This window comes from Marmota flaviventris, chromosome 2 (assembly GCF_047511675.1).
Source record: "Marmota flaviventris isolate mMarFla1 chromosome 2, mMarFla1.hap1, whole genome shotgun sequence".
NCBI classification, from domain to species: domain Eukaryota; kingdom Metazoa; phylum Chordata; class Mammalia; order Rodentia; family Sciuridae; genus Marmota; species Marmota flaviventris.
Genome location: NC_092499.1, coordinates 135,343,281 through 135,357,754, shown reverse-complemented (window position 1 = coordinate 135,357,754; position 14,474 = coordinate 135,343,281). Strand labels below are relative to the sequence as shown.

At 40.9% G+C, this 14,474-nt stretch overlaps 1 protein-coding gene across 4 annotated transcripts in view; it reads right to left on the bottom strand.

Annotated features, from left to right (window-relative positions):
- Homer2 (homer scaffold protein 2) overlaps positions 1-14,474 on the bottom strand; it is an 88,287-nt gene that overhangs the window by 13,444 nt on the left and 60,369 nt on the right. For all 4 annotated transcript variants that reach the window (XM_027921736.3, XM_027921742.2, XM_027921750.3 and 1 more), the window contains exon 3: positions 6,553-6,684. In XM_027921736.3, the coding sequence (XP_027777537.1) occupies positions 6,553-6,684 (132 nt within the window). The remainder of the gene's footprint in view (positions 1-6,552; positions 6,685-14,474) is intronic.

Below are 14,474 nucleotides of genomic sequence, written 5' to 3'. Positions count from 1 at the left end.
GTACATCAACAAGAAATAAATTAAAATAAAATAACTACCGGTAAATGGCAGAAAGATCAATAGAGAAGAAGGAAGGGAGGTCGGTGAGGGAGGGGAAGGAGATGGACTGGGGATTGAATTAACAAGATATATTCCATGCTTTTTAATTATGTCAAAATGGATTTTACTGTCATGTAGAACTAAAAAGAACCAATAAATAAAAAAATAAAGTACACTAATAAAAGAGATAAGGAAGTGTGGCAAGATGCTAATAAGTGTTAAATCTAGGTGATATGTGTAGTGTTCATTAATCTGTGCTCTCTACTTTTTAAAATGTTTTAACATTTCCATATAAAAAAAATCTTAAAATCCTAGAGCTATCAAAGTAATCACTGGCTCACAATCACTGACAAGGTGACTGATTTTCATTAGCAAATGTGATGTTTGAACAGAGAACAGTTTCTAATAGATAATCCTGATATTACAAAGCAAGGAGAACTAAATGTAGTTCCTAAGAGAAACAGAAAGTTGCAGGTTGTAAGGCTAAAGACAATTCTGAGGGTCTTGCTTAGGACTCATCTATTTGTGAGCATAGGCTGTCCTCTGAGTATCTTCACAATGCCCACAACAGTAGTATGCTTCAAGGAGATCTTGACAGATAACAGATGCTGGTGAACTCAGCACCCTGGTCTAAGCAGAAAAGGTCAGCCTTTTGGTTTTGGCCCAGAGTTGCTGCTGCAGGCCCCGTTAATAAAGCCACAGCCATGGGGCTTCATATTTAACCTTTCCAAAGCTGTCAGAGGAAAATCACATTATCATTTGCTTGAAACATGTAAAGCTCAGCAGGGATGGACAAAGCCTCCTTCCTCTTCAGGAAGGAACTTCCTTCAGGAAAAACTTCATGTCATGCACTCCATGATGGCGGAGTCCCTACCTCTTCATTTTTGCACCCTCCTCCACACCTGGCAGAAAGCAGGCACAAATGAGATTGCTCAGTGAATGAATGAGCCCTGGGTTCAGGTCTGTGCATCCCAATTATAATTAATAATTATAATTAAGATAATTATAATTATAATTATAATTAAGATAACTTTAGAAAACTGTAGGGCAAAGAATTTAAATCCTTACCACAAACCAGCAGCATGTTAAATCACTAATCAGTTATAATGGGTAAGTGTGAAAAAAAAGTTAAACACTAAAAAATCTAGATACAAACAACATTGAATGCTTATTGAACTTCTACTTGAAGGGTGGGAAGGTAATTTTCCAAACTTGGAAGAAATCAAAGAAAATCACAAAAGTGACAGGCTTGACTGTATAACAATTTAAACATAAAAGGGAAAAAAACCAAAGAAGAAGGAAAACAGCAGTCGGGGAAATGGTCTATAGCTAAGCTAGGACAACAGAAAAAAGGGTTATTATTTTTAGTGCAGAAAGAATTTGTACAAGATGAAAAGGAAAATATGAAAATTCCGATAGATAAATGGCAAAATTCATGAACAAAAAGTAGAATAACTAAACAACATAGAGAGAAGACTGTTCAGCCTTGCTGGAAATGCAAATCAAAATAATAAGGAACAATTCTTTGCCTGCTAAATGAGCAAACACTAAATATAATTATCAACCTCAGTGCTGGCAAGATCTTTCTGGTAGCATTGTGTTTTGGTACAGCCCCATTGAGAAGCAATTTGAAAATATGTATCATGAGTGAAAAAAAAAGTTCATACCTACTGACTCAGTGATAAAGCTTCTGGGAAACTATTCTGCAAAAATACTTGAGAAAATTGGGGGGGGGGAAGCCTTCAACACAATGATCATAATTCTAGCTTTGCCTACAATAATGAAAAATTGGAAGCAATCCAGAGAGCTCTGGGTGTTGATGGAAGAATAGTCCCCTTCAGAGACTTTACCACTTAAGAGAGGTGCCAAATGATTATCCTTTGGTGAAAAATTTTCATGAAGTCTACAGTTTTCTAATATTTTCCCATTATTGAATAAAAGCATATATGCTTGAAAATTTGGAAAGTATATTTAGAATTAAATATTTTTAAAAACTATCGTCCTATCACCTGGAAATAAGCACTAACCATACAAACTTCTGATATTTTCTATATGTATATATGCATCCATCACATACATACAAATATTTCTTTTAAAAACTGAAATGATGTTGTACATCTCATTTTATAGCCTCTTCTGAAATTAACAATATGACAGTAATACTTCCATGCAATTATGATTTTCTACCACATTATCTTTTTTTTTAAATGATGTGCATTTCCACTCTTTTTTTTGAGAGAGAGAGAGAGAATTTTTTAATATTTATTTTTTAGTTATTGGCAGACACAACATCTTTGTTTGTATATGGTGCTGAGGATAGAACCCAGGCCGCACGCATGCCAGGCCAGCGCGCTACCGCTTGAGCCACATCCCCAGCCCCTCTACCATATTATCTTAATTGCTGCACAATATTATGCTGAGGGATGCACGGGTTATTTAACTAATTTCCTACTGCTGGTTATTTAGATTCTTTCTCCCCTTTTTTCCATTCTTTGGTTGTTCTTCAAAATGATGATGCAAGGAAAATCCTTGTAGCTAAATCTTTGTACTCCATTGCCATTATTTCTTTCAAAAGCATTCCTGTAAATGAAACCCATAAGTCAATGGCAAGTCAAACCAGAAAGGTTTCTGAAATACATTGCCAAATTCTCATGTCTTTATTATTAAGATCATTTTATATAGTTTTTAAAGTTGTGGTAATAATTTTAAATTGTAGTTGTAAGAACATTACAGTTCTAAGTTTGGCTTTATCTCATTCATCACAGATAGAAGATGATCAAAATAATCACCACCATTATCATGGAAAATGACAGACTAATAGTGCTCGATTTTGTCTATGGTTTTTCTTAGTCTTGGCCACTGAAGACCTATGGCAGACAATACATTTGCCATTCATAATCTTTTTTTTTTTTCGTTTTTCTTAGCTTAACAGAATCTCAAATTTGTCTGGAGTAAAAATTTCATAGGTGCTGGAGAATGATCATAGCAACCTACTTCCTTGTATTTATTATTTGAGGGAGAAGGGGTTAGGGATCCAGGGCTGACAATGGAATCTAAGAAGTCAGCCATGAAGTTTTCAAGGGAAGTATTGTGGTTCTGCTTTCTCCCAATCTTGCTGTGAGAGCAGATGTTATGTACAGAGCTTAAGTAGCCATCTTATCACCAAGAAGGAAAGGTCAATAGAAGAACAAACATACAAAAATATGATGCAGAACTCTCAGATCTAACACTATGAAGTCATGTCAGCAACTACCTATCTCAGGACTTCTCTTTTGCATGAGAAGAATACCCTCTTTATTTAAGCACTACAATTTGCTTTCTGTTACTTGTAGTCAAAAGCATTCTATCTGAAACATATCAAAAGAATGATTAATATCCCACATTTTTAAAAAGTTACCTTTGTGGGGCATCATTGTGCACTTCTATAATCCCAGCAACTTGGGAGGCTGAGGCAGGAGGATCCCAAGTTCAAGGAAAGCCTCAGCAATTTAGTAAGGCCCTAAGCAATTTAGTGAGACTTGGTCTCAAAAATAAAAAATAAAAAGGTGTGGGGATGTGGCTCAGTGGTAAAGTCGTCCTGGATTAAATCCCTGGTACCCCCTCCCCCCAAAAAATTCACCCTAAATCAGGTGACAAAAAGGAGACTGGATAATGTTCTTACAACTACACTGAGTTAAGGAAGTAAAGAGAGGGGACATTTTTGAATAATGGATAAAATTACTGAAATTTGTTGAAAGCAAATGTCACATGTGTATTAGGGTTGAGATGGATCAACCATGAAGCACTCATTGGGTTGGGGAGTACTCAGTTGGTAGAGTGCTTGCCTCACATGCACGAAGCCCTGGGTTCGATCCCCAGCACCACTCCCCCAAAAAAAAAATCAAGCCATGCGGCACTCATGACTTCATCCTTGGACTGCTCTCCTTAATGGAAGAATGTGTTTCCTTCTATGAATGAGATAAAGCCAAACTTAGAACAGTGACAACTTGAGGTCAGATGCCAGAAAGAATCTAAACTTCAATAACTGGTTCATTCTTATATTTGGTTCTCTCTCTCCTTTTGTCTTTTTTTCATAAGCTCTTCCTTTTATCTGAACATGCAAGCTCCTTTTCAATGTTCTTTAGTGGGCTGAGGTATTGTGTCTTTCCAGTGGGTGGACAGAGGAGTCCCAGTTTATTTCTGGGAATAAACAGCATCTATTATTTTTGTAAAGGCTGTCTCAAGAGTAGAAAGTTTCCCTGAAATATTTTCTGGACTGTGGCTGTGAAGTGGTCCTTATAATGACAGCTGTTAAGACCAAGGTATCTATTTTCATTTTGGAGGTCAGAGAGAGAAGTAGGCATAAATGAAAATGCACACGCTGGTTCCTTTCTCTAGCCTGGAGTGTTTGATCACCAATTCCCCTAGGGTCTGTGGGTGGTAGCTCTGGGAAGTCAGGAATACTCAGCCACAGATGTCCCTCAGCACACGCCTTGGGAACCCTTTAGGCCCAAGTTCCTTCAGTGTAGCTAATTGCTACTTGTCAAGACTGCCGGCTTCAATTCATGATAATTTATCAGTGTGTGGTTAATGGCTCCCTTCAAAGAGAATGGGGAAAGTTGATTTGAAATATTTTGGACAAAGGAAACATTCATCCAAGAGTTTATTTGAGAAGTCTTTATAATAATGACAGGTCACAGTCAAAGAGCAGAGACTCTAGTGCTGCCAGAGACTGAATGACTCAGGAAGACAGGATACTCCTCCTTAATGATAGGACATTTTCTTCTGTCTGAGAAAATTTAGAAGTGGCCGCCCTTGGAGGCAGGCACAGCTCAAGGTCTCTTCAGCTCTCTGAGGCACAAAGAATTGAACTTCAACAACTTGTTCTAGGTTTTTGTCTGGAGTTTTGCTTTTGATTCTTTTCATAGAAACTTTCTCCCTTTATCCTTCTAGCTACTTCAACTCCTCTGAATACTAAAGAAATTATTCCAGGAAAGCTATCACTGATTCTCTCAAACCATCCCGAGCTTCAGGAAGGAACCCCTGGTCCTGGACAAGATCAGGAGCCTGTGTGAAGATGAGCCCAGTCAGGACCCAGGAACCTCCCCAGCAGTCTGAGGTTCCCAAACCCCTTCCTCTGGCTATGAGGGAGCTGGGAGAGCCCTGGGGAGTGGGGTGCTCCCACCATTCCCTTCCCCACTGGGCACCTCTACTGAAGGGAAAACCATGCAAAACCCAGACAGAGGCTCTGGCTGCTCACCCTGCCAGTCACCATCAATCACACTTGCTTCCACTTTACATAAATTCTCTCTGCCCTCAGGGCTCTTGCTCCTCTTTTCCATCTCACAACATGGTACACACAGGAACTCAAATAGCTGAGGTTGTAGTATGCAATTCCCCAAGAATCTGGAATTTTATGGAGCTCCTCCTAAAATGTCTCTGCACCCTCAGTGCCTAGCACAGTGTCAGCAGAGCAGGAGCCCAATAAATACCTGCCCAGATAGTCAGCCAGATGTTAATGGCAACAGTCTAGATGAAAAAAACTTCTTCAGCCATGCTTCTGGAAACCAGCCTAATTCTAGCTGGCCTAGCTTTTCAACTTTCCCTTGGATTCCTTGAGATACTCTGACATTCTTCTAATAAATTCCTATGTCATATAAATTAGTCAATATTACTTTCAACTCAAACATTCTTAATACTTACACAGGGCTCTTCTACAATCCCAAAAGGAAATTTATTCTCCTAAAACAGCTTTCAGCCCCCTTAAAATGGCTGAGTAAGGCTGCTCAGAGACCATCAGTTTGTTCCCTCAGCTACCCTTATTCTGCAGTCAGCTATGATCTGCTCTGCAAGACCTTTCTAGTCATTCTCAGGTGTGTCTAGATCCTTGGAGAATGAATCAGCTATGAATCCTCTCTTTGGAGGGGGGAGCACCTCCCACACACATACACAGCACTGTATGGCATTTTAAGGGGTGTGGGGACTCCAGGCTAGAAACTCCTACTAAGCATTATCTTACTCCCCTTTTCTGAGGGCTCCAAACAGAGAATCACTGACAGCAATGAATGTCAAAGACAAACTGTGCTATCCTTTAAAAGATGTAACAAGTTTGTTCCATCAAGATGCACTGCTGCTGGGAGCAGGATCATAGTCTCTTCCTCAGGAGTCCAGGGGTAAGGACCTGCTGACAACTCTTTCCTCACATGGATCCTGAAAATCTAGTAGACAAGAATTGGGCAGACAAGCCCACTAACCCTGCCAGACACAAAAGGCAGAAGCAGACACTGGAGGAAGGAAGGACTGTACTCACTGCTTCAGTCCCTGAAGTGGCACTTGTTAAGAGATGGATTTCCTGTTTTCAAGGAACCTGGTATTTGGGGAAGGGCACCTGCATTGGCAGTGCTATGATACCAGAAGGGTGAAGTGCAAGACCATAAAGGATTCTTGCTCACCGAAAGCACCACTCCATTCCTCAGTAGGCAATTTCTGAATGAGAGCGGTGGTGCTTATTATGCTGTATAAAGGACCATGTACCTTTGTCAGCTGCTGCTCAGAAGAAAACCCCAAACCAAACACCGTGTTGGCTCTGCTGTCTGCCCACTGCCCAAACTTCTGTGACGTTTTGGTGAAGGTCATATTCGGCGTGATTGTGCTGTTTATGATCACCTGCAGGAAAACATTCGAGAGGAGAAATGTAAACACTGAATTGGACACCACAGTTACGTCTTAAAATTACAGTGTACTTCTCTTGCCCTTTTATATTTGGTCCTACGTTCTTCTGGCACATCCCATGTTGAGTCAGATTCACAACAATGATAAGAGGCAATTTAAGACACTAAATAGGCAGTCTAAAATAAGATCTTACATGTTATCAGTGGGAGAATGCCTCTCGTAAGTCAAGAATAGTACCCAAAACTGCTATTTATTGCCCCCAAATTGCCACACATCAGAGCACCCTTAGTGGTAGCCATAGCACACATTCTTAGAAGAACTGATCTACATACCTGTTTTAATCACCTGCAGCTCCAGTGTCCAGTTCAACCATTTTAAATCTCCATAATCAACTAGAGCCTGCTGCTTTCCAGCAGGAAGGAAAGGTACACTCCAATTAGGATAATTTGTGGAGAGTTAATTTATAAGGACAGTAATTATATAGGTGTGAACAAGGCAGAAACTGTAAAGGATGGAATAGGACCCTGGTGCTAGCTCTCACTACTCTTGACCTAAAAGGAAGACTGAATGGAAAGAAGACACACCTTGAAAAGGGAGGATCATATGGAGCAGGCTGCCTTGAAAAGGGAGGTGACTTTCTGTTGAGGGACACAGCCAGCACAGGAACAAGAGCCAGGGGAACAAATATCGTCCCCTATCTCCCTCTGACCTCCATTTGCTATTTGCCAAACCCATCCAGAAGTAAAAGGACCTGGAAGCCCATTGATGTCATCTGCAGGTTAGCCTCTCAGGAACCAGAACAGAGTGAAGAAGGGTAGAGAATGGATCTAGAGGGGTAAAGGGATGATATTCAGCACACCATGCAATCATTCAATCAATAAACACTTATTCAGCATTTACTATATGTCAGGCCTTCAGCTTAACTAAAGATATAAAGCTAGTAAACACAGTAAAGTGACCTGCCTGCTATCACTGGACATAATCAAGAAATGGGGCAGAGAAGAGGGCTGTGGAAAAATGCAGATCTAAACCATGGGCTGGTATAGGGGAATGGCCCTGAGACCTTGGGAACTGGTGGAATTCTGACTCAGCCCCAGGCAGGACTGACATGGAAGGACCAAGGCAGACCCAGGGAAGGTATGTGGCTGAGAGTGGATCAGAATGGATTCACGATTCCAGAACACTGACCCTGGTCATTTCCCAACTTCTAGGATCTGGGAAGGACAAAACAATGCCTAGACACATCCAGAAACTTGATGGGTTTAAATCATTTTCTTCTGCCTGCCTTCACTGCAGACCTATGACCTGAGGTGAGTCACACAACCTCTTACAAGTCCCCTTGAATGGTAGTAGACAGAGACTGAAGAGAGTATGGGACACAGCTCTCAAGTTTGCCCCAGGCTGTCCCAGAGTCAGTCAAGCTGGAATTATGACAGTGACACTCTGGTATTTCTTTAGAATGTAACTGTTTCTAAGGAATCTTTTCAGAGAATCTTTTATCTAAACCTTATTTTTACAGAAGGGTAAACTGAGGCTCATCAAGGTCAAGTGACTTGTTCAATGTGATAAAACTAGAAAATGACTAAAAGGGTAGAAAGTATGTATTACTTTACTTCAAGAGCAGAATCCATCTATCCTGCTTGGAGGTTCACTCACCTTCTTAACTCTCCCTCCAAGACACTGCTTCTGCTCCACTATCTCTCTGCCTCTTCTAGGACTCCAGTTACACATGTGTCTGACCTGCTGAGTGTGTCCAGCATTTTTTATACTCACCAATTATTTTTCCCTCCTTTCTTGGTTTTCCCTGCTTCAATTTCAGTACTTTTTATTGATCTGCTTTCTAGCTCACCATCCTTGGCTATTGATATTGAACCAATGTGCTGTTAAATCTACCCACTGACCTCTTAATTTCAAATATTGCAATTTTTTTTAGTTCTAGAATATCCATTTGAATAAATTTTAAGTCTCTGGGGAGACTTAGTTAATTCTTAGTCTTCTTCCCATCACCTATTTCATCCATTTTCCTTCTCCTTTTCCTTGAATATACTAATCGGTTATTTTAAAGTCCTTGATGAAAACTCTTTAACATCTGGATTATATCTTAACCTGTTTCTATTATCTGGGGTTTCATTTTGACCTAAGTATATATGGTTTCATGTTTTTCCATGTCTAGTAATTTTTTACTGTATGTTGGAAAATGGGTATGAAAGAATTGTTAAGGTTCCACATGCTGTTATCTTCTACCAGGGAAATGTTCCCCTTTTTTCTGCTAGACAAGTAGGTAGATAGGATACTCCTACTTCTCAGGGTTGAGGTTCAGTGCTGGTAAAACTCAGTCTACCTCTGGTTCACCTCTGTGTTTAGGGCAGGCCTTTAAGTGATTTCAACTGACGACTGGGTAGATATTCATCTCCTCTGCCGTGAAAGGCTGCTAGAGATTCAATACTGTCCTTAAGAAGTTTTTGACTTAGTTCTGTAGCCTTCAAATCCACATATCTTCATAATTTAGCAAATCTTGAAGGGGCCCAGCCACGTGTTTAGAGCCACTCAAGTCTCTCATTTTGTCATTCAAGCTACATGTAAACATCAAGATTTGTGCAAGTTTCTCTGCCTGCAGCAAACCAAGTAGCAGCAGGGACCAACACCGGATGCCCAAGCCTCTCACTGGTCCTAGAATCAGTAAGTGCCCAGGTGAATGGATATGTAAATGTCCAGAGTCAATTCCCCACTCTCTCTGGGCCTTTTAAGTCTCTATTATTTTTTTTTCAGCTCCTTTGTAGAACTTTGCTCTCCACTCACACAGTCAATCTGAGAATTTTACTCTGCCTCTCAGGAAGTGCAGCCTAACTCTTTGCACTCTGGCACAGACTTGAAATTCAGCAAATATCTTGTGGTGAAAATCAGCCATGAATTTGAAAGGCACATCACTGCTAAATGCTTTGCCTATTTCTCTTTCCACCAGCAGCATCTCTCTATCTGAGCCAAGTCCATCTTTAGCCTACACCCAGAACTGGCAAATGCTCTCAAGAAAGAGAGCTGCCAATTTCATCTTTGAGTAGTCCTCTTTTATCTCCCTGGAATTTCAATCTCTCTAGTCTTCATCATTTCTGTAGCACTCTGATGCCTTTAAATCATATTTATCCATTTTTTTCCTGCTTATTATCAGAGGGAATGGAACACTGGCCTGCTGGAATCTATATACCTTACTTACAAGCAAAATGCTGAGTCTGTAAAAGTTCAGAGATGCAATTTACTACATGTCTCTAGGGACTTTTTCTATAACGTTAATGGAAAGCATGTGCCTTTTTATAAGAGAGCTGCTCATATCAATTAAGCAAAACTGTGTCCAGATGTGCTATCCCAGCTTACCAGTATGACTTCACACTGCAACCATTCTCTAAGTCCTCTAATATCCCACCTGCCCATCTCTTTCCTCCCTTCTGTAGCATGTTGGGAGGGGGCAGGGAGAGCAAATTCTGAGATCTCAGACCACAGCCCACATCTTTTGCCTATCAAACTCACCTTAACTCATTCTCTCCAGTCTTCCAAGAGAAGGGTCCATTCACTCACCCATAACTAAGCCTCCCTCAGACCCCTGGGTCTCATGTCTTCATCTCTAAACCCAGGATGCTCCTCCTACCCACACAACTGCACTGTGTACTCACCACCATAGGCCAGAGTAGACAAAAGGTCTGTTCACTCTTTGGACACAAAATGATGGTTTTGCAGAAACTCATTAGAATTCTACAGTGGGAGTTGCATTGTCCTCCTCATTCCCTACAACAGGCCAACTCTGCTGAGGGACTGCTTTAATCCTGGCTCAGCACAGCTACTGCTTCCTATCTCCAGCATCAAGATGTCCAGGCAATCATCAAACACAATCTAGAGGATTCCACAACATGGAGATCGACCAGGATGAGAAAATGAAAGCCCACCCTCTTTACCATGCTGCTCTTACTATTCCTCAGGCTGGCTCCCTGGGGGCTTTATAAAGCCCTGGCTGGCTCCCAATAGCTTACCCAGGGCTTTAGGATTTCCTAGCTCCAGAGGGGAGGAAAGAGGAGAAAAGGCAAGACAAGCCATCATCTACCCCTTCAACACCATCCTAGATGGCCATGACCATGTGGTTGATCTGAACAATCTTAGGGCCACAACAGTAAGCCCGACTCCACAATAAGGGAGACAGCTGGTTGGCGTCCCTCCCAGAAAATTCAATGCATTGACCTTCACAAAAGCAGCAAGAGTGACATCCTGGGCAATTACTCTGTCAAAAATGGTTAACCCCAGGATCTTCCTCCTTCGCTTCACACCAACACAGTCACTCCATTCTGTGCTAAACCTGGCTTGGCCAAGACTAAGCCCTCCTGACAAGCTGGGCAGACAGAAGCTTCTAAGTTCTGCTCCTTCTGTGTGTGCTCCTCTTGGGTCCCTCCATTGCTGGCTAACTGTGCACTTGGAAGGCCGATTTCTCTTTGAGGTTCTGACTCATTTCTCACTTTCACCCACCTAAGATGTGAATGAAAAGAATACACACATGAAAAGATCTTTCTCTGCTTGAGGTCTGTAGTGATGAATGCAATGTGCAGTCATGCGGGCAGCAGGGACATTCTGAGGTTGGGGACAAAGAGCTGGGGCCAAAGGGACTGAAGGAGGCTTAGTTCTGGGCAAGTGATCCTTCTCTTGGGAGACTGGAAAGAATAAGTTGAATTTGATGAACCTGAGTTATAAGCTCAATTTTGCTAACCAGGTGGAAATGGCTTTACCGTTGTTATTATTATGAACTCACCAAAGTCAAAACATGTTAGATGATACCAAGTGTTTGGGTAAAGATGTGGAGTAATAGAAGCTGTCAGAGATTACTAAAACCATTTGAAAAACAAGGTGGCTTACTCTACTAAAGTTCAAAATGTACATTTTTAACACACAACAATTTGACTCCTGAGTATATGCCACAGAGAAACTTTTATATAGGTATAGGAAGAAATGTACAAGAATGTTCACAGTAGCAGCGCTTATAAAAACAATGTCTACCACCAGCAGAATGGATAAACTGTGATATATTCATACAATGAAATAATATCTACCAGGAAAATTTCTTTTTCTTTTTTTTATAAATATTTATGTTTTAATTGTAGTTGGAAATAATATCTTTATTTTATTTATTTTTATGTGGTGCTGAGGATCGAACCCAGGGCCTCGCATGTACTAGGTACACCCTCTACTGCTGAGACACAACCCCAGCCCCTCTTTTTCTTGATACTGGGGATTGAACCCAGGGACACTTTATCACTTGAGTGCCATTCCCAGTCCTTTATCAATTTTATTTATTTATGTTTATTTTGAGACAGGGTCTCACTAAGTTGTTTAGGGCCTTGCTAAATTCCTGAGGCTGGAATCAAACTTGCAATCCTACTGCCTCAGCCTCCTGAGTTGCTGGGATTACAGGTGTGCACCACCATGCCCAGCAAAGATACAATTTTAAAAAGGGGGGGAAAGGATTTGTAAAGAACATACAAGAAGGTCCCCAGTATGATTCTATTTGTATAAAAGTCAAAAGTAGGCAAAACTAACTTACTGTTTAGGACAGGGGTCAGCAAACTATAGCCCTCAGGCCAAATCCAGCCTATAGCCTATTTTTGTAAATAAAGTTTTATTGGAACACAGCAAAATGTATTCATTTACATATTGGTCCATGGCTCTTTTCTTGCTACAAAAGAAAAGTGGAATAGCTGCAACAAAGACTGTACAGGCTATAAAAAAATAAATAAGTAAATAAAATTACTCTCTGGTCCTCAAAAAGAAAAAGTTTGCCAACCCGTGGCTTAGAAATACATATGCATGTGGCAAAACTCCAAAGAAAATCAAGGAAATACTTAATACAAACTTCAAGACAGTGGTAATTTCTTGAGGGTGAATGGAGGAGCATATGATAAGGGAACGGCCCACATAGGGATTTCTGAAGTACAGATGGTCCCCAACTTACAATGATTCAACTTAAGATCCTTTGATCTTGATGTGAAAGTGATTCTCATTCAACAAATATACTTAAAATTTTGAATTTTGATCTGTCCCTGGGCTAGTGATATGCACTACAGTTCTGTTTCACGATGCTAGGGAGCAGCAATGAGCCCCAGCTCACAGGCTATGACGTGATCAGAAGGTTAACAACTGATGCTCTACAGTGTACCATGTGGCTAAGTGAGGGTATTCAGTAGGCGAGGTGTATTCAATACACTTTGAACTTGTGACATTTTCAACTAACCATGGGTTGATCAGGTTGTAATTTGACAATATTCTAAGTCAAAGTGTATCCACCCATTCTGAGTCAAGGTGGTAAAGCATGCACTTCTTCAACTAAAGGGAAATACATGAGGGTTCACATTATTAGATGTTCAATGACCATGTAACAGTTGAAAACAAAGTCTACGAAACAATAACCTGGTTGTTAAGGAGGCTAATCTTCAGGGTGAGCAGAGTATTGTGAAGAGAGATGGCAGTGTCCTTTCTGCATAGAGACACTGGAGAATCATGCTGGGGACAGAAGAAGTGGCTGGACCTGCAGGTTCCAGTCTCAGAGGAGATACAGGGCTAAAGATGACTGTGGGATGAGCAGGAAAATGGTTATGGAAGGGAAGGATGTCATACAGCAGGAGGAAACAAAGAAAGAAGAGGCCTGGGGCAGGAGGGTGACTTTAGGCAGCAACTGAGAAAGAGCAGGTCAAAGAGTGCAGACGTTATGACAAAGTTAGGAAGGAATCCCAGAAGAACAGATTCCTAGAAGTCCAGAAAGCAAAGAATGAAAACACAGGTGTTAACTCAACAGGATGATGAATTGGATGAGAACTGTGTGTCTCCTTGGGAGTGGGGAAGAGAAGTCTGGGGGGAGAAACTGAAGCCCAGAAGGGAGAGGGGCTGCTTTGTAAAGCACCCTGGGCACAAACTTTAAATGTGGAGTCCCAAGTTCTGCATATACCTACCTTTCTCGCAAATTTTCTCTGATACTTTACTAGGTGTAAAAGACCAAGTTCCTGCATATCACTGGAAACAAGTTTTTATAAAATGCACAAAATACCTGTAACCAAGAGCTACTTGTGACAAGCAAAAAAGTCTTTAGTCTTTCCTGCTCTGGACATCACCAGAAGCTGCTCATGAAATGGGGAGGCACAACACATGAAAGACTTTCATGAAAGACTCTAAAATCCAGGGAGTTGCAAGTTCAGAAAACATAAAAGTTTTCCTCAAGAGGCTGGGACTGGGTTACAGCAATTAAAAAACATGCTGCCTGCTTTCAAGGAAGTTGTTAATAGGTGCTTTAAAAAAACACATACACACAGATGAGGAAGAAAGAAAACCAACATTCATTGAAGTAGGAACCTTCCCACCACACTCCCTTATCAGAAGGTGCTCTACATTTATTCAAAAGAGGAAACTACAATGGTGGGTGTTCTTGAAAGCAATTTTATATTCCTAGAAGAAAATACGAAACAAGCCAGGATTTCAGATGTTTATAACAGCTAAACAATCATAATGAGACAGGGCTTGTGACACAACCCTGCTAGCTATCTGTAGAACAGATGACCTCTAAGGTCTCTTCCAGTCGAGCTTTTTTGTGATCCTATAAATAACTGAGAATCAAGGGCAACAGTGTTATCCAGAGCACCTGGGATAAGCACCTGCTTCAGGCAAGCCTTGCCCACAGGCACAGCCAATTCCTCATAAGGATGGCAGTGATTAACTGGGTTTGTAATGAGTGCCAACAGCACAATGAAATCAAGTGCTATGAT